The following is a 23,736-nucleotide window of genomic DNA, read 5'->3' as shown; positions in this document are numbered from 1 at the left end:
TTACAGACACCCGCCAACATGCCCGGCTTTTTATTTTTTTGAGACAGAATCTCACTCTGTCACCCAGGCTGGAGTGCAGTGGCATGATCTCAGCTCACTGCAACCTCTGCTTCCTGGGTTCAAGTGATTCTCCTGCCTCAGCCTCCTGAGTAGCTGGTATTACAGGCATGCGCCACCATGCCTGGCTAATTTTTCTATTTTTAGTACAGACAGGGTTTCACCATGTTGGCCAGGCTGGTCAACTCCTGACTTCAACTGATCCCACCTGCCTGGGCCTCCCAAAGTGCTGGAATTACAGGCGTGAGCCACCACGTCTGGCTGGAAAATGTTTGTAGTTTATGCCACACTATTTATCTGGGCTTTTGTAGGTTCATGATCAAGCAGCCAATCATCTGCCTGGGCAACCTCCTACTTAGACCACACCTAGTGCAGTACGTACAGCTGACGTCCTAAAGAGAAGCGTCTCACATCAGAGCACGGATGGGCATGTCAGATAGGCTCATTCTAAAAGAATTCGCAAAACAGTCTATTAATAGCCACAACAAAAATGAAGGGATATACAATTTTTCCTGATAGGATTATTTGTATGTTACCCACATTTCTGACAAAGCGGTTTTAAAGCTAACCTCCATCTGACTTTCACAAACATCCCATGTGACACCTTAGACCCTAGTGGCAGACCCAGCACAACCATGGGTCTGCGATCAAGAGCGAGGACGTTGTGTCTCAGGCCATGTGACGGCCACTCCACTAAGAGACCAAGTTCGAAGTGACCCTGAGAGAAAACAAGAAATGTGCCCAGCTGGATTCTCTGTCTGAGGGGCCTGCCAGATTACAAATAAGATACAGATCATAAGACAGTGACAAACAGAACTTAATAAACAGAACTGCTCTATGTTCAAAATCAGCACTATTTTCAAGGTGCACTGAAAGATAAGCTTTAATAGATTGTTTATAAATCATTTTATAGAACAGAGAATTAAAATATAGCAGAAAAATATATATGTATTTGACTATATATATACAAAACATATACACACACACATATATATTTTTTTTCTAGAAAACAAGGGAAAATAGATTTTATTTTTCATAAAGCACCTGGGATATGTGTGTGTGTGTTGTTTTCAGGTTGTTAAATGAGTGGTTTCACCATAGAATCAAATCAGGAAATGTGATCATTTCAGTTCCATAATTTTTCCCAAAAAAGTGAGCGTTCAGTAGGCAATTTTTCCTTCTTTAAAGCATTTTTTAAACTCCTCCATACTGAAAATATGTAACTGTTAGAATCCTTTCAAAACAGTCTGCACACGAACATCACTCACCCTGGGTTCCCACCAGAACCAGAGGAATCTCGCTCGTGTTCCGATAGTTGGCCATTCGACTGTAGTAGTGGTAAACGGTCTGGAAACTTATTTCATCCTCCAAGCTGAAGACAAATATAACAGCGTCCACCCACATGGCAAACTAGGGAGAGAAGAAGGGGAGCAGAGCAGGAGCTGAGTGAGCAGGCTTGATTAAGAACAGAGATGTCTGCATGGCGGCAGGCAGCAGGGGGCTGCAAGAATCCCCGTGGTCACACACTGGGTGCTTGACTTTTGACTGTCACTTTTACACAGTCATGGCATCCACGTCCTCCTCCTGAGCACACCGTGCCTGGTGTTCCCCTTGGGAATGGGCCCTTCATCCTGTTCCCACCCAAGCCACTCTGTCTTCAGAGGACACAAACCACACAGTCTCCCCGCGGTCCTCATGCTCCTGGCCTGTCCGCCCACTGCCCCGACCTGCCAAGGCGGCCCCGCAGACAGAAGGCCAGACCCACCTCCTGCCAGAGCCCCTCAAACCCTAAGGCTTTCCACTGTACTCTCGACCTCTTAAGGAAGCCTTGCTGGACCCCTCATGCCTGCTCAGAACCTCCCCACCCCTCAGTCCTTCCCACTCGCTACCACAGCGGCTGGCCTACTCTGTTGAAGGGTAAAGATTCAACCCAGGCTCATCCTTGGCTGAACTCCTGCTGCACCTCTGCAAAGAAATGACTACTTATTTTCAGGGAAATTAACATAACTTAGGGAAGAAAACTTCCCAATAGCCTCACTCTCGCCATTTTGTTCTTGCTTTGCCATATTCATTTTATTCTTGTCTTGCCAGTTGAACCTACATCACATCCTCTTTTGACAAATACCCACACTGTCAGGCATATACTAGTACCTCATTTAGTACCAACAGCCATTTTGGAAAACTGGAGCTGAGTGAGTGGAGGCTCCCTGCAGGGCAGAGACTTCCCACACTCACTGCAACCGGCTCAGCAAATCTGACATCAGGTCTATCTGGCAACAAAGATCCTTCTCTTTCCAAGTGCAAATTTGAAAAACAAAACCGAAATCCATCCCGTCTGCTTTCCCTAAAAGAAGCTGTAGTTCCTAGATAGGTTTTTATGGCCAAGGTTATCACCTCTAATACATTTGGTGTAAGTTTTTAATAGGTTAAACTCTGACTTCTGCATGTAAGTGAAAAGTGCATTCAGTTATATGTAAAACATGTACATGGTAAAACTTAACCCGAAGTTCTAGTGATAAATACAAAATTAAATGAGAATGAGGACTTGAAAACAAAGATGGCCGGGAGAGACCTGGGAAGATCGTGATAGCAGCTCCCACAGAGCGTGCCAGGACCAAGGGTGACGGAAGGCATCTCCTTTTCCTCTTCTCTGCGTTGAGAAAGGCTCTTCCAGTCTCTTCTAAGAAAGCGGGAGGAGCAGACTCCCCCTGCGCCCATGAAGAGTACTGGCTGACCCGGAACCAGACCTCAGTTCCCGAGCCGGGAGCTGAAGCCCATATGAGCATCCACCCAGAGGAAACGTGAACTGTGGCTCTCATCTCCTAAGGGTGCATTCTGACTTCCCCAGCAACTTGTGTGGGGGGCACCCAATAAATAACCCCCCAGTCTAACATGTTCACCATCAGAAAACTGAAACTATGCTTTGGGGTTTGTTTTTTGAGACAAAGTCTCGCTCCGTCGCTCAGGCTGGAGTGCAGTGGTGAGATCTCAGCTCACTGCAACCGCCTCCTTCTGGGTTTAAGGGATTCTGCTGCCTCAGCCTCCCAAACAGCTTGGATTACAGGCACGTGCCACCAAGCCTGGCTAATTTTTGTATTTTTAGTAGAAATGGGGTTTCACCATGTTGGCCAGGCTGGTCTTGAACTCCCGACCTCAGGTGATCCGCCTGCCTCAGCTTCCCAAAGTGCTGGGATTACAGGTGTGAGCCGCTGCACCTAGCCTCTTCTGTAGATTTTTCTCTATATTTAAGCTTTTGTGCTTCATATACTGCTAAGACTTGCTCTTCAGTTGTGGAGAAAAAAGCTTGTTTCCAGTCACTCAAAACATTTATGTGCTGGGGAAAACGGAAAATCAACTCAGGTGATTCTAAATGTTACCTACTTCTTTCTCCTATCACCAGCCACAGGAGGGACCTTGCCTCCAAGAGTTCCTTTGTAGCAGAACAAACACGGTCCTATACATTCAGTGGGACTAAGAAAGAGCTGACTTTTATCAGCATCTGACTGATAGGATCCTATCAGACCTCTAACTTTGCCCTGCCATACTATAAACCACCAGACGGTCACTGAACATGGGCTCAAACTGCTTTGTAACTAAGTTTTCACTTTTAACACGTCTTCAAGGTCTTTCCTTGTTATGATCAAGTTCATGGTATCGTTAATGCTAAGAAACAAAATGTTACACACTTTTAACAGCTTTGAAATCAGAATGCACCTAATTATTGCGGCTGTTTCATAGTTTAATTGGCAGCATCCTTCTTTCGAATACTGGTACATCTTAACGGTCACCGGCGTTTCAGAGTCAATGCAACATGGCAAATCTGTGGCATCTTCTGTATAACCACACAGCCCTCCAACCTGTGGAGTACTAGACCTGAGGCCTAAGAAGTCCTGTATTCAGTATCTTTCACTTTCTCCATCTTACAATCCTATGCTGCACGTTCACAAAAAGGTTAAGTCCAGGAAATAATGCCAAGAAAATGTCTGACATTCCGTTTGCATTTGAGGTCACTAGCCGTTACCAGCTCTCGGCTCCTTTGAAGTGTTTAAATGGGTCGGGCGCGGTGGCTCACGCCTGTAATCCCAGCACTTTGGGAGGCCGAGGTGGGTGGATCACGAGGTCAGGAGATTGAGACCATCCTGGCTAACATGGTGAAACTCCATCTCTACTAAAAATACAAAAAATTAGCCGGGCGTGGTAGCAGGCGCCCGTAGTCCCAGCTACTCAGGAGGCTGAGGCAGGAGAATGGCCTGAACCTGGGAGGTGGAGCTTGTAGTGAGCCGAGATCACGTCACTGCACTCCAGCCTGGGTAACAGAGCGAGACTGTCTCCAAAAAAAATAAATAATAAAAAAATAACAATAATAACAACAACAATAATAATAACAACAACAATAATAAAGTGCTTAACTGGTAAATTATGCTGTAAGTAAAACAAAGCAGGTTAAATAAACCAAAAAAAAGAGATCTTCCACACTCATGTTTTGTTATTTCCAGAATGACCATCTTTCCAGGAACTTCCAAAGAAATCATAATATGCTTCATACCGGCTTTCGGTGGAGACTGCCTTGCTTGGGCCAAGGCCAGGGCGGCACAGAGGGGCCAATGCCTGTAGTTACCAGAGACAGAGAGAAGGTGGGACTCCCAATTGCACCCAGCAAGCTCTCTAACTCTCACTGCTCTAGAGATCAAACCACTCAAAGGAAAAGGCCAAAAAACAAACCAAACGACAGAAATTTCCAGATGTCATTTCAACTGGGCTCCCCAACCAGGGCAGAGTGTGCGTTTCCCGCCTTTTTAAAAACACAGAAAGTGAAAAGCCACCACATAAACCCAACTTCCCTGTAGGATTTAGTCTGGGAAAAAAATAAAAAATTAGCTTCTTAGAGATGAGAAAAAAATGCAGTGAGAGGAAACATTTTTTATGGGGTTTCCACTTTTTTGGAAACCAAGTCACCGATTTCTAGAAGCACTTCTTGAATCAAACCTTAGCAAAGGGAAAAAAGCAGGCTTGGGGCATGCATGTATACTCACCTGCGCCTCCGGGGGGCCCCCTTCATCTCTGATCAGCAGCAGATAGCTCTGTCCATCAACGACAATCTCTTTCTTGAACCTGCCACCTGCCACACACACAAAACATCTCGTTACACGAGAACAACAGAGAGTGAGGAGGGCAGACAGACGTGGGCTTCGCTTGTGGAAAAATACACCCTAGGCTGTCGCCCTGGAGGCAACTGAGTATTTAGGATGTTGCCAGCAAATGCTGAATTTTAACAGAGCCGAACTCAGATTTAAATGTTTGTCTTTAAGAACCCCTGTGCGTTTCCAGTTGGAAGGCACAGCCTCCTTCGCAATGCCAGACACTCGTGGCCAAGAAGTGTGGACTTTTCATGTGGGCTTTCTATGTAAATTCAGGAATTCTCACTCACTGGGAAACAGAGAACATTAAAATTGTCATTCTCTTGTTGGGTTCACAAAACTGAAACAAATTTTTCATGCTTAACAGGTGCCTGATCTGCAACCTCTTGGTAAATTACAGGGCCGAGAACCTGTATTCTCCTCAAGAGAAACCCAGTTCTTGAAAGGGAGACATAGAACATCATGAGAATGGTGTTTCCAGAGTCACAGGCCACAATTAGGGAGGGACGCTTCACTACTACACACGGGTTAGACAGAAACTACTGGATGGGACCTCCGCACGGGTGGAGACAGCAGAGCAGCAGCTGACAGGAGGCGTTAGAGACCACGCGGGGTTAGCGGGAGACCACCGGGACCCTGCAGGAACAGAGGTGACCACGAGGAGGGGGTGCAGGCATGAGGGGCCCGGTGCTACCTTGGACGTCCCGGCCCCTGATGCTCTCAGGAGGGGATGGTACAAGGTTGCTGCAGTGCCCAGCCCGGCCCGCTAGGCCAGCCCTGCTCCTGCTGGGCAGCAGGAAGGATTCCACCCTGGCTCCTCTGCCTTCTCCAATGACAGATGCCCCCCTCCAGATCCTGGGCTCTGAAACCACGCTAGGGAACCCTCATGGGGATTCGAAACTCTTGTTTTAAAGAGGGAAGGCACGCATCGGTTCCCAGCTCTTGTCTTCCACTCCTCTGTGCAGATGCCGTCCAGAAACCCTGTCTAAACCCCAAATCGCTGGACCCAGAGGACAATGCTGCCAGAGCCCAGAGGCTGCCTGCCAGCTCCTCTGCCGCCCAGAGCGACGTCTGATTCCCTCCCCTGCGACGGGAACCTTCCCTCCTAGAATCCTGGGTCTGAACCACATCAGTGCCTGAGAAGCAAAAAATCAGAGTCCCCATCCCAGCCTGAAAGTGTCCGAGGCCCTCCAGACGGGCAGCTACCCTCTGAGGCCACAGAGGGCTGACTGGGGCAGTGGGGCGCTGGCCCGTTCCTGCGAGCTCCTGCCATGCTCGTGTGCTCACACTCAACACCTACGCCACCATCACAGGCAGCCGCATTTGCTAAAGCAAATAAATCTGCTGTTCAGTTCACTCAATAACACAACAATGAAGAAAACCTTTTGATGTTAAAGCAGATAAACTCTCATTTTGCTGTCCCCCCAGTCGCTGAAACAAGACGGTAGGGCCCACTGGAAATGGTCAGGCTGAGGCCCATTAGCAGGGGACACATCCAGGCCAGTCAGGATGCTGGGTCCAGACAGGGTGAGCCCCAGCTGCACGAGGGTCCCAAAGACTCAGGGTCCCTGAATCGAGAGTCCTCGTAGGCAAAAAAGAAATGCTTTTCTAGCAGAGCTGTTGTCATCATGAAACAAGCTGGGAAACATCTGACACAGGTGGACGTCCCCAAGTATGTGACGGTGCTGCAGACGGTCGCCCCCAGACCCCGATACTGGCCTAGCTCTGCCTGAACCCTGGCTCTGCCACATACAGCTGTGTAGTCTCGCCCCACCTCGCCCCATCTCAGTGTCCCCAGATGCAAAGGGGATGACGTCCTAGCAGGCGAGGAGTAATAAGTTGACACAAAGCACCCTGAACAGTACCCGACCCAGTCTTATTTGAAATTTCTGCCAAGGTTCTTTTAACCTGCTTTAATAAAAGTCATATTTAACATTGAATAAGCCTGCTTACGACAGAAAAGTCTGCAACAGTGATAGTAGTATTATTTCCCTTTAAAAAAACTTTTTAAAAAGAGATGCTGGAGACCTGCTGTATCTTGGTGATGTGAATTGAATTTGACCATTTTAAGAAAAATAACATTTAAGGCTGGGCGCGGTGGCTCACACCTGTAATCCTAACACTTTGGGAGGCCGAGGGAGGTGGATCACCTGAGGTCAGGAGTTCAAGACCAGCATGACCAACACGGTGAAACCATGTCTCTACTAAAAATACAAAAATTAGCCAGGTGTGGTGGTGGGGGCCTGTAATCCCAGCTACTTGGGAGGCTGAGACAGGAGAATTGCTTGAACCTGGGAGGTGGAGGTTGCAGGGAGCCGAGATTGCGCCACTGCACTCCAGCCTGGGTGACAGAGCAAGACTGTGTCTCAAAAAAAAAAAAAAAAAAGAAAGAAAAATAACATTTGAAAAGGAAATCTGTTCCTCTTTCTTTGGAGAAGAATCTTCTCCTTCATACCCTGTTCCGTGCGTGGCCTCAGGCACCAGCCCACCAGGTTCAAATCCCTGCCGAGCCCTCCCGGGCTGAGTGACCTCCGGCAAGTAACTCAACTGCTCGATGCCTCAGTTTCCTCACCTGTGAAATGAGGGTAAACAGAGCCTTCCTTAATGAGTTAATGCATGAAAAGCTCTTAGAACCCTGCTTGGGATAGAGAGGAGCTCAGCGAACAGGGATCCTCACCATCCCTGCCCCACCTATCTCACCCCCAAGTGTTTTTAATCTCCCTCTGCTCTCCCTTCCCTACCTCTCACATTCATTGAAATCACCCACACTTCTTTGCTAGGTTTCTGCACAAGTTTCCTGCCTGCCCGTGCCCACTCCCGGCCTCGGTCCCTCCTTCCCCTAACATATACCACAGCTAGAGGGACCTCGCCGCCACACCGTCCCGACCCTGTGTCCTGAGCCCCACATGCGCTCCTCTGTGCCCTCCGGACGCTGAGTGCCCTACAGGGCCCCAGCTCCAGTCCTGCCCTCTGACGGCTGCCCCAGATACAAGGGTATGTGGAAGCCCTCCCTGCTTGATGAACCCTAAGGTTCAACTTTGATGAGGCTTCGTCTTGTCCAAGCACGCTGGCCCCAGGTCCCATTCCTCACTAGATCACTAGACTGTGTCACCTCCAGAGCAAGAAGGGAGGAGTGGAGCCTGTCCCAGGGGCCCTGCAACGCCAGTGTCCCTTGCTGCCTACCTCTCCAGGAGTGGGAACTTGGGGAGCGTCACCACCCAGCTCTCATGGAATGACCGTGACGCCTTGGCAGATGACCCTCCCTGTTGCATGTCAGGTGAGCACGCACAGGACGGATTTCACGTCCATCCTCTCCTTTGCTTCCTCTAACATGTTTTTGCAGAGTCATGTTCACAAGTGAAGCTTCCAGGTGGCTGAATCACAATATTCAAGTTACGAAAGGTTCCCTAGGAGGGCACTGAGCCTTCTCATTTCTGCTCTCCTGAAGTCTCTGGCTTTGTGATCTCAAGCAAAGGACTCCAGGCCCAACTTTCATTGCCTCTAAAAGGAGCAGTGATTCCTTCTCTCATCAGCAAGGTCTCTTCGAATCCTAAAGTCAGTTTACATTCCCCCCGGAGATACAGAGTATAATTAACAGTTCTTTTCAGCATCTTACAATTTCAAACACCAGATACTGGTAATTGATTTGCATGATTTTTTTTCGTATTACACTTAAATCAGAAAGCAAAAATTAAATACTGCTAAGTATTTGCCACGAACTCAAAGGTGAATAATAAGATAAAATTCAGCCAGGTGCTCCAGCAGCCAGGTTGTATGAAAGCAAGAATGTCTTTACTGGGGAGATTTTCAAAAGGTCCCGCAGGGCACTACTGATGGGAGCAGGTTCAGCTCAATGGGACCACTGGGCCTTGAGAAGTCTGGGCTGGCAGGTAGGTAACACTTTAAAATTCATTTTCTACACTTGAACCACTTTAACCACAGAAGGAGAGCCTTAGGATGACAGCATGGTTGGCAACAAGCTGGTATTCTGCAGGCACCACCACTTGCACCATTTTAAATTCAACCTACCATTTCATCAGATCTCATCCCAGTCATTAGATTTTTCATTGTTGTTGTGTTGTGTTTTGTTTTGTTTTTTGAGATACAGTCTCACTCTGTTGCCTAGGCTGGAGTGCGGTGGCACAGACATGACTCACTGCAGCCTCGACTGCCTAGGCTCAAAAGATCCTCCCACCTCAGCCTCCCTGAGTAGCTGGGACCACGGACATGTGCCGCCACACCTGGATAGATGAGATGGGGCCTCATTATGTTGCCCAGGCTGGTCTCGAACTCCTGGGCTCAAGTGGTCCACCTGCCTCAGCCTCCCAAAGGGAGATCTTTTTTCCACCAGAATTTTAGAGGATACCATCAAATTTTACATCCAGTTTCAAGCTGAATGTAGCTTTTGAAATGCCTATTTTGTCCCCATTTCCATGTATTTTCCTGCAGGTCTGTTTTGCCCACCAGTATCCTCCCAGCACCTGATGCACAGCTTGGCCCATGGCCCATGTAACGGATCTGCCATGAGTGATGTGCAACCTTCTCTGCTGCCAATTATGATGACGTAACATTAAATGACATCAGCATAACTTCATTTTCAAAAATGGTTTTCAGTCTCCCCAAACCTGATGTCCCTGTCAGACATGCATCTGGCCCAGGCACACCTGTGAACAGGTGCTAGGCGAGCTCCGTGGGCAGGGACCAGCGCCCACCCTGGAACCATAGCACCTCCCAACGGCGGGCACCCCCAGGGTGAGGAACCAGACAGATCGGCCGCAGCTGCCTGACCCTAAAGTGGAACCAGGTCGCTGGGCAGCTGTGACCGCATCTCAGTGAGAGGGGAAAACAGAGTCCCAGTCTCACTGAAATCTGTGCTTCCCCAGGACACAAGGATATCACGGGAGGTAAACAGCATCACGTGGAATCCTCAGCTTAGAGCAGAGGGAGGTGAGAACGGAACCCGCATCCCTTCTGGGCTTGGCTTTCTGCACTGAGTTTGAAGCAGAATGGAGTGCTCTCACCACACCCGAGCTACTTGGGGATACAGCGGTCCCATCTTCTTGTCTGAACTCAACTTCAAGTGCAATGTGCAATGTATTAGGTTTCTGGTTCACCCCAAGGCAAGTGTTCAGGGTTCCCAGAACATGTGGAAACTGCGCTGGGTGCCTTAGTTTGCCCTTGAGCTTGTATTCGTAAGCGAGTCGAGGTCTTAATTTCTCCCTAAATCCCACACTGCAGAGAGAAAAGTATATGGAAGGTGGAACTGAGTTATTTCCACCAAGATGCTGAAGTGGATGCGTTCACCGTGAATGAACAGCACACCAGGAAGAAAAGGATACAGCTACACTCTTTTGTTTTTTAAATAGCTTTTTCTAAGTCCTCACAGCCTTTCATGATTACTATTCTGAATCCTGTCTCACAATGTGAGAGCCAGTTTTAAATTTGGGGTGCTGGGGGAAGTAAAACAACTGGGTTCCTTCAAGTTTCTGCACTCATGCGAGGTGGAGCTACAGCGGAGCCTCTTGAACACAAGTGCAGTCTACACAGAGACAAGTCGGAGAGGGAGATCATCTATGCTGTCATTTCTGCTTTAAGAAAAAAAAATAAAGAGAAAACTGAATTTTCCCATTCCAAAAAAAAGGGCCCTTTTGGGAGTCAACATTGCAACAGATGTTTGGCATTTCTGTCATTTTGGCTAATTGAACTGAAAGCTATCAACGTATCATTAATAGTCCTCCAAGCGACAGCTATGGCAATGACAGTGTGCCTTCCAATGCTGTCGTCTACAAAGCACTTGTTTTCCCACATCATCTCTGTTAGCCCTCACCCCATCTTATGACGCAAACATCATTGGCAACACCCAAATCCACTCAGGAGGAAAAGGAGTTCAGACACAGAGCAAGAGCTCCATGGCCAGCGCGTGGCAGGATACAAAGCACTTGTTTTCCCACATCATCTCCGTTAGCCTGCACCCCATCTTATGACGCAAACATCATTGGCAACACCCAAATCCACTCAGGAGGAAAAGGAGTTCAGACACAGAGCAAGAGCTCCACGGCCAGCACGCAGCAGGACCAAGACTCCAATCCAGACGTTCTGACTGCTTCTTACGCCTCCTCTCTTCCCTGTGAACTTCTGCTGAGACAAGCCCTACAGAAACAAAGCCGGCAGCCTCCGTGTTTGCTGCGTTTTGCAGCATCCACAGGGCCAACATCAAACAGGCAGAGAGGCGGGACTATCTTATCCTTACTCCACTCACACTCGGGAAGGGTGGCCTCTGTCTTTAGCTCCAATAATCATCACTGTGCTTAGGAAACTAAAAAGACAGACACCTGTCTGTAACTTTCATTTTTTACTGTTGATTTTTATCTTTTTAAAGGGTTTTTAATTTTTACTATTCTTTTTTTTTTCATGCCTGAGCTAAGGATGAAAATGACTCTTGACTTCAAAGCTCCATGTGTAGAGCCCACTGTTTCCCTTTGCCATCAGAGAGGGGAGGGACCTCATGGCAGTGTCTGATCAAGATGCAGTGGGGCCACCCCGGTTCTTTCAGCAGATGCAAGCTGGCCACGCCTCGTCAACCGCCCAGCGCTGTGGGGTTCAGACTGGAAGGGAGAAAGACAGGAGGAGCATGGCTGGCAGGTCCTGGGTCCCTTTCGGCCACACGTTTGGGATTCTCTTCCAGGAAAAACATTTTCAAAATTCATCTACAATATTCCTTGTTACTGAGTGCCATGATGACATCGGGAGAAAATCTGCAAACTGTATTATTCCCTAATTATTTTTAACAAGTGGGATGAGATGGATACCTTGAAAAGGACAATCAGCCCTCGTTTTTCCCTAGGAGAATATTTAAAATTTCAATCGTGAATGCGCCAGAAATTTGTAAAAAATAAGTTTGGCTCATTTAACTTTGATAAAAATACTGAAGTCAGTCACTAATGTTGGGGTTTTGGAAAAGTTTTGTATTGTGACATTTAAAAGGAATTTTGGACCACATATTATTTATACACTGGGGAAAAGGTTTTATTGGTAACATCTTTGTTTACAAAATTTAGCCAAATCAGATTTCACTTCCTCTCCCAACTTTTTTTTTTAATTTACATCGTAAAATACAAAGTAACTACTACACAAAGGTACCAGCAGTGAGTGAGGACCCCGCATGTGGCGATTGCTGACCATTTCCATGGGTGAAACACTCCGGGGTTCTGACCCGCAGTGAAGTGAGCACTTAACACGATTTCCTTGGGCAGGCCACGGTCTCTCATGGTTTCATTTAACCGAGATCTAAATAAGGTACAAAAGGAACACAGAACAAGAAAAAAGCCAAACTCCAGGTTAAGATGGCAGATTAGAACTTCACTATAACTGAATTTCCTTTCCTCCTTTCCTAATAAAACAAGGGGGAAACATTAAAGCCAGAAGGAAGGAACTTCACCATCCAACAGGAAAAGGGGCACGGCTTTACATAATAAACCTCAAAAAACGCAGGCTCTAAGGAACAAAAAGGAAGATTTGAGCTGGGCGGAGGCTCCTCATCTCTCCTACAACCTGAGCCAACAACACCCCATCACTTCACCCCAAAGTGCGCAGGGAAGAAACAGAAGGGGCAGCTGTGGCCTCATCTTTTTCGTCTCCTGACTGAGGAATGGAAATAAGAAAGCCTTGGAAGTGAATGGCCGGCAAAGGCTCTCCGGAGGCAAAGAAGATGCCCGTGTTGCCTGGTGAGCGGGAGAAGTGACCCACGCAGGGGGGCACCTCAAGGGGAACAATGATATGTTCCTCCCACCCCGCAGGATGGGTGAAGGGAACCTGGAAGAGGACGTGGTAAATTCCCAGGAAGAGCAGAGCCCTGGTCCCTAATGAAGGGCAGACTCTTTCAACCGTCTCCTGGTCCCTAATGAAGGGCAGCTCCCTCCAACTAGACGGATGGCAGAGCATGGATGCTCAGTAAATCCTGGGATCTCCAGAACAGCATCCAGTCTCAGGTCCCACAGTGTGGGCAGTGAGACTCGAAAGATGCCCCCAACACCCCTGGGGCTGGCTGGGGGAGGTGGCTGAGGTCCGGCAAATGGGAGTGTGGGTAGAATGGTCTGGCCCATCTCGTCCAGGACACTCAGGATGAGAGCATCTCCTCTCCCTCACCTTCTCCCACCACAGGAAGCAGGGCGGTCACGGGCTCCCAACAGCCTAGATTTGACTCAGAATGAGGGAGAAGTCTTCCCAGTGGTCAGCATCGGTCTCAGGGAAAGACAATGTCTGGGAAGAGAGGTCCAAGCCAAGAAGGCTGAAGAGCAGGGCTGGGGACATTATGCAAAGGTTCCCCAGCAGGGAAAATGGGAAGGCGGGAGAGGCTTGGGGAGAGGAAGGAGGGAAGGGAACAGAAGAGAAACAAAGCAACAATGGAGAAGAAAACAAAGCTCAAAAAGCAGAAGGAAGTCCCTTACAACCGCTTCCCACTCCAGTGTGACTTAAGAAAGAACAGCCATTCCAGGAGACGAGAACCTCCAGTATGAGAATTTGAAACAATATGAGATAAAATGGAAACGTCCAGATCTGAGGATCAAAACGGCATTTGGGGAACTGATGAATAAAATTAGAAAAAGTAAGGAGCAGAAGAGACAAGGCTGAAAGCTGAGTTTCTGACACAGAGGAATGGCTTGAAACAGACACAGTCAATGAGATTAAAAAGACAGAGGTAAAGTATTTAAGAGAGAAGTTCATTGACAGACGGACCTAAACAAAAGGATAAATGGTATCTCTGACAACACATCCACAACAAAAGAACTCAAAGACTATTCGAAGATAAAAGACAAAGGAATGTTCCTGAGACGCAGAAAGATCTGAATCCGCAGATCAAAAGTGCACGCGATACACCAGGAAAATGTGACACAGATTCACAACTTTCAAGATGAGAAAACCAAGGTCTGGAGAAAAACAGCACACAGGTTTTTGTGCTGGAGAAAAACAGCACAAAAGATGAGGCCACGGCTGCCCCTTCCATTTCTTCCCTGCGCACTTTGGGGTGAAGTGATGGGGTGTTGTTGGCTCAGGTTGTAGGAGAGATAAGGAGCCTCCGCCCAGCTCAAATCTTCCTTTTTGTTCCTTAGAGCCTTTGTTTTTTGAGGTTTATTATGTAAACCTCACACATAGGCTGTGTGACCCTGAATAGCTTTTGTGGCCTCTGGTGCCTCTGTTTCCCTAGGTATAAATGAGCTAATCCATGTCGGCTGTCAGCTTCCTGAAACGTCACAAGTGGCTCATAAAAATTAACAATGACTGCTACATTACGATGATGACTATACCATTTCCAAATGGAAACTCACACATGGAGAGCTCTGAAACGCTAATTCAATGAACAGAAGAAGCAAAACTGCAACAACCAGAACATGAGAGATGCCTGTCTTCTGTTCAATTCCCACAGGAAAGCCAGGCCTCTTCCTAATACGCAGCCATAATTCCATGCTTTCTGGAAGATCCAGGATACGTCTTTTCCCTTACATCAAAATAGCCTATAAAATAGCACGTCTTGGACAAGTGCTTCTCAAATGGCTCTAGGAAAAAGATTCTATAAATCTCTAGTAAAGGAGTCCATGTTTATCCAAGTGTGTGGCATGTTCCTAAAGTCAGACCAGAGCTTCCAGGTAAGCAAGTGATAAAATAACAAAGGGGAACGCATCTGCTGTATACTCAGCCAATGATACAATCTGGTTCCCATTAGTGTGAGCTCCTTTTCCGCAACTACACCACAAGGGCCTGTGCCTGTTTCTCCACTACCACCCTACACAGGTCAAGAACATCTTGGTCATCTCAACCACCACCAAACAAACAGCCATCCCCATTACATGTCAGACACAGCCTTGATGCCAGGAATAGGGTGAACAAGACAAGGTCTCTGTCCTGATAGAGTTTTTTGTCCAGAATAGCAGCAGAAGGAAACTGACTCATGTAAGACAAGGAGAGCCGGGCTAGGGGCTGGGGGTTCGGGGTAAGCTGCAGGCAGGCTCAGCATGCACCTCTCGGAGAAAACGGTTGGGGGCTGCTTTTCAATCACCACTCTGAAGAAAAAAATAGTCACATAATAATGGGCCCCACCCAATACAACCTAATACATAACCAAATAAGTAAACTATTGATTGAAAATCTTCCGATACCCACCAAAACAGTGGTGCTTGAATATTTCAGCATCTCCCACTGTCTCTCAAATAGCCTGCATGGTCAACTAAACATATTTAGTAATACACATTTGGTTCTTTGGAGGAAAATGATTTTTAATATTTTATACATTTATTTTAAGCATAAAAAAGGTAAATGGCACGGTAGCTCACACCTGTAATACCAGCACTTTGGGAGGCCAAGTCAAGAAGATCGCTTGAGCCCAGGAGTTCAAGGTATAGTGGGCTATGATAGCACCACTGCACTCCAGCCCAGGTGACAGAGTGAGACCTTGTCTCGTTTTTTTTTTTTTTTAAAAAAAGGTAAACAAAAGAGCATTGCAAAACTGGAGAAAGTGCCTAACTCCTCATCTGGGGTATTTAAATAATGCTTTCTCACCAAGTAACAGCACCATGACCTGAGACGGATGCACAATGGCACAAGTGTTAGAATCCAGAGAGGGCGGGAAGCAAGTGGGACAGCAGAGTGCCAAGCGGGGGACCCTTGGCAGTTACTCGGCTGCCGACACGGGCACACAGGCTCCTTGTCCCTCAGACCCTATTTCTCTACACTAGTGCTTCCTATGTGAACATAACTTTAGATTAAATAATAATCGGCTTTACATGAACTCTCTTTTTCAATATGCAATTCAGGAAGTGAGTATGTAAAAGTATGGGCTTATGAGCTGTTTGTCCACATATAATTCTCTGAATGTAAATAAGGTACTTATTTCAAGAAACTAAGAAAGGGTGGTTGCTATTCGATGAGCCTGCATGGAGAAACCAAGAAATCCTACGTGATTTGACTATTCTATGCCTTTTTTCCATACTGTAGGGTAGGGGGCTGGCGAACTGCCTGTGTAAAAGGCCAGAAAGTAAACATTTTAGGCCTTGCATGTTGTATCCTTCTTTATGTTTACAACCCTTTAAAGAAACTAAAAACCTCTGTTCTCAGGCAGTAGCAACACAGAAGAGGTGACAGGTCGCTGCTGTAGTCTCATCTTTGGTATTTCTTTTGTTGACAGATGCACTTTACTCTTCTAACTGCCAGACTCCTTTTTCTCTGGGGACTCTGGAAAACGCATCTGTAATTCTTACAATCCTGTGGTGACACTGTAATGGCTTTAATGGAAGGAGGCCAGCAGGTTGTCTCCAGGCCTCTGTCCCCATCCTAGCTTGGATTTTGGTCCCCAGGAATAACCAAGTGGACCAACGCCCTGAGCTGGAAAGCACCAAGACCCGGTCCAGCCTCTCATCCACAGGTGGCAGAGGTGAGACCGCCGTGAGACCGCCCTACAGCATCCTCCTGGGGGAGGGGGTCACTGGCTCTCAGGCTGAGCTGACCCTGCAAGGCCCAGTGGTTCTTCCAGGAACCTCCTGCCTCTGGAACATCTTGGAATGAGCTGCATCTGCCACTGAGGCACTGCCAGGCTCCCTGGGGCTCCCAGCCGAGATGCTGCCCAAATTGAAGTGGCTGCCAGGTCACATGGTTCTAGACAGTCCAAACACACCTGGGAACCAGTTTTTCTTAGGCCCAATAAGTGGATGCGGCTCCTCAAGGGGCACACGCCCTAGTTAGCGCAGGGGGCTTCATGGTGATGGGTTCCAGCAGCTCATCCCATTAGTCAATATCAAGGTCCAGAGGTGGCCTGGGGATTCCCCTATCTGTCCTCTTAGGTCCCCCTCCAAAGCCAGTGCTCCTGCTAATAGCCTGGCTGGAGCCCTGGAGCCCAGCCACTCTGACTCTTATCATGCCTCTGCCTGGCCAACCCCACTTCTCCTCTCTCCGTCCCTGGGACATGGAAGACCCACACAGCAGCTGGCCTGGTCCCCTGCCAGATGGTGTGGTCACATCACGCCTGGGTTTTGACCATTCCTCCACAACCCCTGCTCTTGTCCAGGCTCCAAACCTCCCTTCTTCATCCAACCTAAATCTACTCCCTTCTTCTTAGTGTCTAGAGGGCGATGATGCAGGCTGGCTTCCCCTCCTCCCCGCCCTGCTCTTGCTCCACCAGGCACGCTTTCATTTCAATGTATTTGGCCTTCAAAGAGCAAGTGCTGATTTTTTCCTTCTTGCTTATGGTGGTGTTAATTTTTTTAAAAAATATACAACATTAAGAAATGGGGCTCAGAAAATAAATGCTGGCGACATGGGCTGCCCTCATACAACAAGAACAGACCACCACCAGCTTTCGGACCCAGGGCAGGCACCAGCAGCTCTCACACTAGCACTCCTCCTGCACACAGACCCTGCCTCAGAATCCTCCTGAACACTGTGCGTTCCAGAAGCCAACAAGCATGGATAAAGGACTACACTGTGAGTTGAATCAGGTTTCCATTTCTGGTCTGGGTCAATCATTAATGAATTTGTTAGTTTAAGCCATTGGAATCATATGAAACTGTCATCTTTTGCAGATTATTGGCAGCTGTATATAGCCTAATTTACATTGATTTAAGAGCACACACACACACACACACACACACACAGTCTGGCCCAGTCCTTTTCAGATCTCACAGCCGGCCAGTAGCGCATGAAATGGAGCGGGGAGCTTGGGGGCACTTTCACTACATCTCAGATTCTCCTGATGTAATTCTTTCTGGCACTCGACCTAATTTGCCGTTGGGAGTTTCTTTCAACTTCTACTTCCCTTGTCTCCATCGTCCTGGCCCTTGGAGTTTGCCATGGGCAGAGAAGTGGCACTTAGTGTCCAGGCCCCCACTGGGCAGGCACGATCTTACAAGGACGCAGCATTTTCTTTGGGGAGCTGCGAGAGTCAATCCCAGCTCTAATCGGTGCTGAGTGTCGGAACGTGTGCTCTGCACATTCAATTTCATTCCCGGCCTTCTCTGAAGTGTCAATCTCTCCATTCTGACCCACAGCCAGGCCCCCAAACTAGACATGCTGCACCCCCACCCTGTCTTTTCTCTGCACTTCGTCTTTTTCAGTATGCTACCTTCCAGAGGAAACCATTGAACCCTGATTGCTGGACTGCTACGCCTAAGAAAGGCTATATTATGATCAATATGGGTACCACCTCCTGAGAAACTGATCGCGCTCCCCTTTCCTGACACCGATAAAACAGGTTGGGGGAGAAGCGGAGAGGAGGAGTGGTGGTGAGCTAATGCGGTTGATGATGTTGGAGGAAGGATGTAAAAACATTGTTTTGTGAGCTGACATTTTTAAGATCCAAACAATGTATAACATTCCAAAGACTAAGCTTTCAGCATTGGAGATTAAGAAGCAAAAACTTGCCTGAAAATGTCAGAGGTCCACAGCCCAAGTGAGACTGTAAAAGTCACAAGGAGACATTTACCAGAGGTAGCTTTGGGGTGAATTCAAACATACCCCAGGTGCTTCTCCTTTAGCACCCAAGTTCAAACCGTGCAAGCTGGGTGTAACATGATCTGTGAATTAGGAAAGAGAATTGCATTGCACAACACCCCCTCCCCCCAGCCCCACCCTGGCTAAAATGTTTAAAAGGGACAAACCCTGAAGACACAGGGTTGGGACTTGCCTCCCGGCCTTTTCTGGAGTCCACCTTCTGCCCAGCCCTAGTCTATCATACTGCTGCTCAAGCCACTCAGCTCAATTAGGCTGACCTCATCTCCCCACCCGAAGGGACAGAACAATCAAAACATCCCCTCCAACCTGTGATACTGATTGTTTTAGGGAAAAGCACCTGACTCAAATGAGGCCACATGGAACTGACTTAGAGTCTTTTGCCGTAGCTATTGACAAAAATCCTCACCTTTCCCTCCTCACCACATCTGAGCACTAAGGACCATGAAACCACCATGAAGGGCTTGCTACCAAGTGGGGAGACCTTGCTGGGCATGATGCCCACCCAACACAGGCAAGAAATGGGGGAGAGGGTTCCTCAAGAACTTCAGTGCATCAGGAGATTAGGGTCTTTCTAAAACTAAATCCATCCCCTTGGCAGCTCCAGAGATGCAAGTTAAGAAGTTAATAATTCACCACTGGCCCACCCCCTCCCTGCCTTTCTGTTTTAGCTAACCTAAGTTGGTCAACTATCTCATGCAACCAAAAGTGCACAGACTAACACAGTGAGCATGGCCCCGGGGCTTCCAGACCAGAGCAGGCGGTTCCTGGCCAGGGGCACAGTGGTCTGCTATAATCTGGTTTCCCGGACCTGGAGCTGGGCTTCCAGAGAGATGGCGTGATCAAGGCCAAAGACATGGGCAGACGGGAGGAGCAGTGAACACAGGTGAAAGTGTGTGATGGTGGTTCCATTGGGATAGATTCAATGGCTCTGTTAATCCGCAATAAACAGGTAAATGCACCCACAGCCTCAGAACACCTTTGGGGTAAAATTTCTCTAGGAAAAATGATTTGTAATTACATACGTGAAACTTTCTAGGCTCTAGTCTCCTTTTTCCTCTTAAAGAACAGTTTTGTTAAAACATCTGATGCCGTGAGGTTTCTTAGGAAAGCAACAGTTGTGTCAACAGCATGTGCTGTGCTGTTGCTGGGCTCTGTGAGTGAAGGGACACACATGAGCCTCTGTGCGCTGCCCTCAGGAGACAGTGACTCCCCACAGAAGCCAGCGGGCTTGTCCTCTTTAGGGCGCTCCCAGACCGGGTGTAAGTCCCAGTCCTGCATCACAGTTACTTATTCAGAAAGGTCTTTTCTCTGGAACACAGGCTCCAATGCAGGCCCAGTATGGCTTTCGGTAAGCCCTGGATTTCTTGTCAAATTAATTATAACAATATGGGACAATACATTCTGAGTTCCATACAGCCAACTCAAAAACACACTTTGTCCTGCCAATTTCATCAATGCCAAAAACATGACTATCTCCTTATTCTGATTTTACAGCTTTTTTTCTTGCTCAAAATGAAACAGAACATGCTTCCCTTTTATTATTTTTTTGAACATCTAATAATAACGTTAGCATCCTTTACCTATTTTTAGACAATATCACCTGATCCTCACTGATGGCTTCCATGCCAGGGGTCAAGTTAGGGACTGTCACACACAGAGGAAGACAAGAACAAAGGGGAATGGTATTTCCATGGTGAGTGATCAGGTTAATTCCGAAAATCATCAGTGAAGATGGCTGAACTGACTTCTGCTTTATCTATTAAACCAACATAGCAGCAGGCTCATCATCTCAACGTTTACAGATAATCCTCATTAAACAATTATCATGTGTTTATAATCACTTGGTTGCAACTAACGGTCAAATTGAGGTTGAAAAATCTAAATGGCTAGATTTCACGACTAGTCAAATGTTACTGGAGTATTACAGGTTTTTTTTTTTTTTTTTTTTTTTTTTTCCACTGGAACATTAAACAGCACCCAAGAACAGCTTTAGAAATAAACTCTAACATCTGGGATGCAGTGGTAGCTGACAACCTTTTTTTTTAAGTTATTTGACTTGGAAAGGGTTTTTGTAGCTGACAGCTTAAACACACTTCATGTGTCCCAGAAAATAAGACTGGGTGTTTACCACATGTTTTGTTTCTAAGAAACTAAGTAAACATTCGTTAAAACATATTTAAGATACACATGCTCCTGAGAACACATTTACTACCCCGATGACAGGAAACAATTCTAGGCAGTCCTGAAGGAGGGTGGCAAGGCTAACCCCGGGAACAAAGACTTGCAGGTGGCTGCACAGCCAGCTGGCCCTGGAGGCCAGAAGCCAGTGGCCAGCAGAACTCTCATCCAGCACACAGCGTCAGCAGCTTGGAACAAGCAACAGAAACCAAACACACAGTGGAAAACCCCAGAACCCTTCAGCCTCAGTGCAGCACAGCCTGACCCCCGACATGCTGGAAACGAGACGTCCTTTCTCCAGGAGGTGAAGCGGCTCATTCCTTCCTACAGAACCTCCAAGCCTTTAGCAAACTCTGATGTGAACCAAATAAACCAAACAGACAAGCAAAAGGCTTCTCTTGGAGAGATGTAAGAAATGAGGTGGGTCTGGTGTACTTTCCTGCTTCCCAGGCACAAAGCAAAAGTATGTTTGAGAATTTCCTATGACTTATGCTCAAAAACTCGACTTTCCTGAGTTAGGGAACTGTCGAGCTTAATCTCACCCACTGTTTCTCACTGGTCCTTACCTGGTAGTTATAATTACTCTTAGCACCTGGTATTTTCTCTTAAAGCTATTCCTCATGAGCACTGGATGTTCAGGTTTCTTCAGTCTCCCTTATCTGTTTTGGACTCTTCTTTACATAGGGAACTCCCCCTCCCCCCACCACCGCAGGTACCTTTTCCATCTGGGAGGGCACTGACTTCCCCTGCCCTACGCTGGCAGGCTCCTGAGTGAAAGAGCTGCCTTGAGCTCCTTGACCATACTCTTCCAGCTACCTCAGCTATCATATTCTATCGGGAAAATGAACGAGAGAGGCTAATCTCCCAGTGACCAGTGTGTTCCGTCTTTGGGACAGAGCATGGGGGCAGCTGCTGCCTATGTGTGGCCCGAGCTGGGAAGATGGGAGAGCCTGGACATGGGGCTGGAGGGTCGCCCTTCTGGGAGGGAGGCAGGGCCGGCACAGCCTTTACCAGCCATCCCCATTACCAGGCTCCCGGCCAGGAGCTCGCTGGCTGTTGGCCTAGGCACATTCAGGGCTGCCTCAGCCTTGGAGCTAGCTTTCTGCCTAAAATTTTGAGTTGGTTAAGAATCAGTCAGAAACTCCAGATTCCATCACTGAAGGAAGGAGCCCCTGCTGAATGAAGCTCATGAAGACCCGGGAATGCCAGGGCCAACACTCCCACATCATGCCTGGCTAAGGCCCTTCCCTGCAAATCCCTCTGTGTGGCGGCAGCAGGCTACGACACCACTGACCCTCGCAGGCAGCCGCTGGGCCTCAGTGGCAGGCAGGCCCCGGCCCTCCTTTTGCCACTTTCACACCTAGATGTGGGTTTCTTCCAGATCCGGGATAAAGGCGGCTCTCAGATGGCCCACCTTCCTCTCGGTACTTTCATTTTGCAGCTTGGAGTTGGTCTATGAACATCCTTAAGTCTCTCTCGACCAACCAACCAACCAACCATAAAAGCTCCCACTCAATCCATATACAGTTTAGTCTCATCTTGGGAAGCTTGTGGGGCCACCTTTCTGCCCTCCTCAGGTGTGCCACGATCTCAGCGTGGTGCTGGCTTTCAGCTTTTCTGGTCCTCAGGTCCTTCTGGCACACGAGCTACCCTGCACAGCTCAGGAGGGCCCATGGCCCAGGGTGCCTGGGATGCCATGGGTGACACAGAGACAGTTGTCCTGGGGAACGGTTCTCAGAGCAATGACTCAGTTCTGCAACCTGAAAAGATCTCAGGAGGACGCCACACTCTCCCCACCTGCAGGGGGTGAAGTGTCTTGGGCAGGTCCACATTTCCTATCTAATGTCCACATAATACTGGACATCCTAGCTTTGTTTCCTTTGACTTTTTCTCTTTTGAAAGGAGAGTTAAAAGCTGAGTGGCATCATGTGGGGTCTGTGTTGGGGGACGCTGAATATTAAGCACATAAACACACCACGAGGGAAGTCACATTACACACCCAAAATGTCACACGATTCTAATCAGAAGCCATTAATAGGGCTCAATTGGCAAATAACTAATTTTCTTCTCATTCTCTTTATAGGAAGTGAACGGCAGCTGTGAAATTGTCCTCAGAGGTGTGAAGGTCACTGCCAGCCGATGAGTCCTTGTGAGGTTCTAGAACACCAGCAGAGCTTGCAAAAGCATCACTGGCAGAACCATGACCACCACCAAGTGATGGGGCCAACTCCAACAGTTCTAAGTGCAGCGACCGTCTAAGCTTCTCTAACCTGCCAACCAGGACAGCTTGGATGCGGCCCAACACTAATTCGTAAACTTTCTTAACACATGAGTTTTTAGTGTGTGTATAATTTTTTTTTAGCTCATTTGCTATTGTTAGTGTTCGTGTATTTTATGTGTGGCCCAAGACAATTCTTCCTCTTCCAATGTAGCCCAGCAAAGCCAGAAGATTGGACACCCCTGGAGAACATCACAGGTATATAACACACGCACTGCTGTGGGTTGAACTGTATCCCCTAGAAGATACGTTCAAGCCCTAACCCCTGGGACCTATGGTGTGACCTCACCTGGATAGAGGGTCTTTGCAGATGGGATCAAGTAAAGATGATGTCATGCTGGAGGAGGATGGGCCCTAAATCCAATGGCTGGTGTCCTTATAAGAAAAAGTTTGGACAGTCACAGATAGCCAGGAAAACGCTGTGACGACAGAGGCAGAGACTGGAGTTAGGAGTCTATGAGCCAAGAAACAGCATGGATTGCTGACAGCCACCAGAAGCTCTCCCCTCAAGACAGGAAGGCCCTCACCACCTTAACCCTCCCAGCCATCTACATAACCCAGCCATCTACGTATCCCAGCCACAGGTCA

The 23,736-nt window shown here is 47.8% G+C and overlaps 1 protein-coding gene across 18 annotated transcripts in view; it reads right to left on the bottom strand.

The window, feature by feature from the left end:
- Positions 1–23,736, bottom strand: part of AGAP1 (ArfGAP with GTPase domain, ankyrin repeat and PH domain 1) — a 641,254-nt gene that overhangs the window by 386,238 nt on the left and 231,280 nt on the right. For all 18 annotated transcript variants that reach the window (XM_054679587.1, XM_054679588.2, XM_054679589.2 and 15 more), the window contains 2 exons: positions 5,091–5,176; positions 1,326–1,467 (listed from right to left, as the gene is read on the bottom strand). In XM_054679587.1, coding sequence (XP_054535562.1) covers positions 1,326–1,467; positions 5,091–5,176 — 228 coding nt within the window. The remainder of the gene's footprint in view (positions 1–1,325; positions 1,468–5,090; positions 5,177–23,736) is intronic.

The sequence above is a fragment of the Pan troglodytes genome, chromosome 13, assembly GCF_028858775.2.
Source record: "Pan troglodytes isolate AG18354 chromosome 13, NHGRI_mPanTro3-v2.0_pri, whole genome shotgun sequence".
Lineage (NCBI taxonomy): Eukaryota > Metazoa > Chordata > Mammalia > Primates > Hominidae > Pan > Pan troglodytes.
This window is presented reverse-complemented; position numbering and strand designations above follow the sequence as displayed.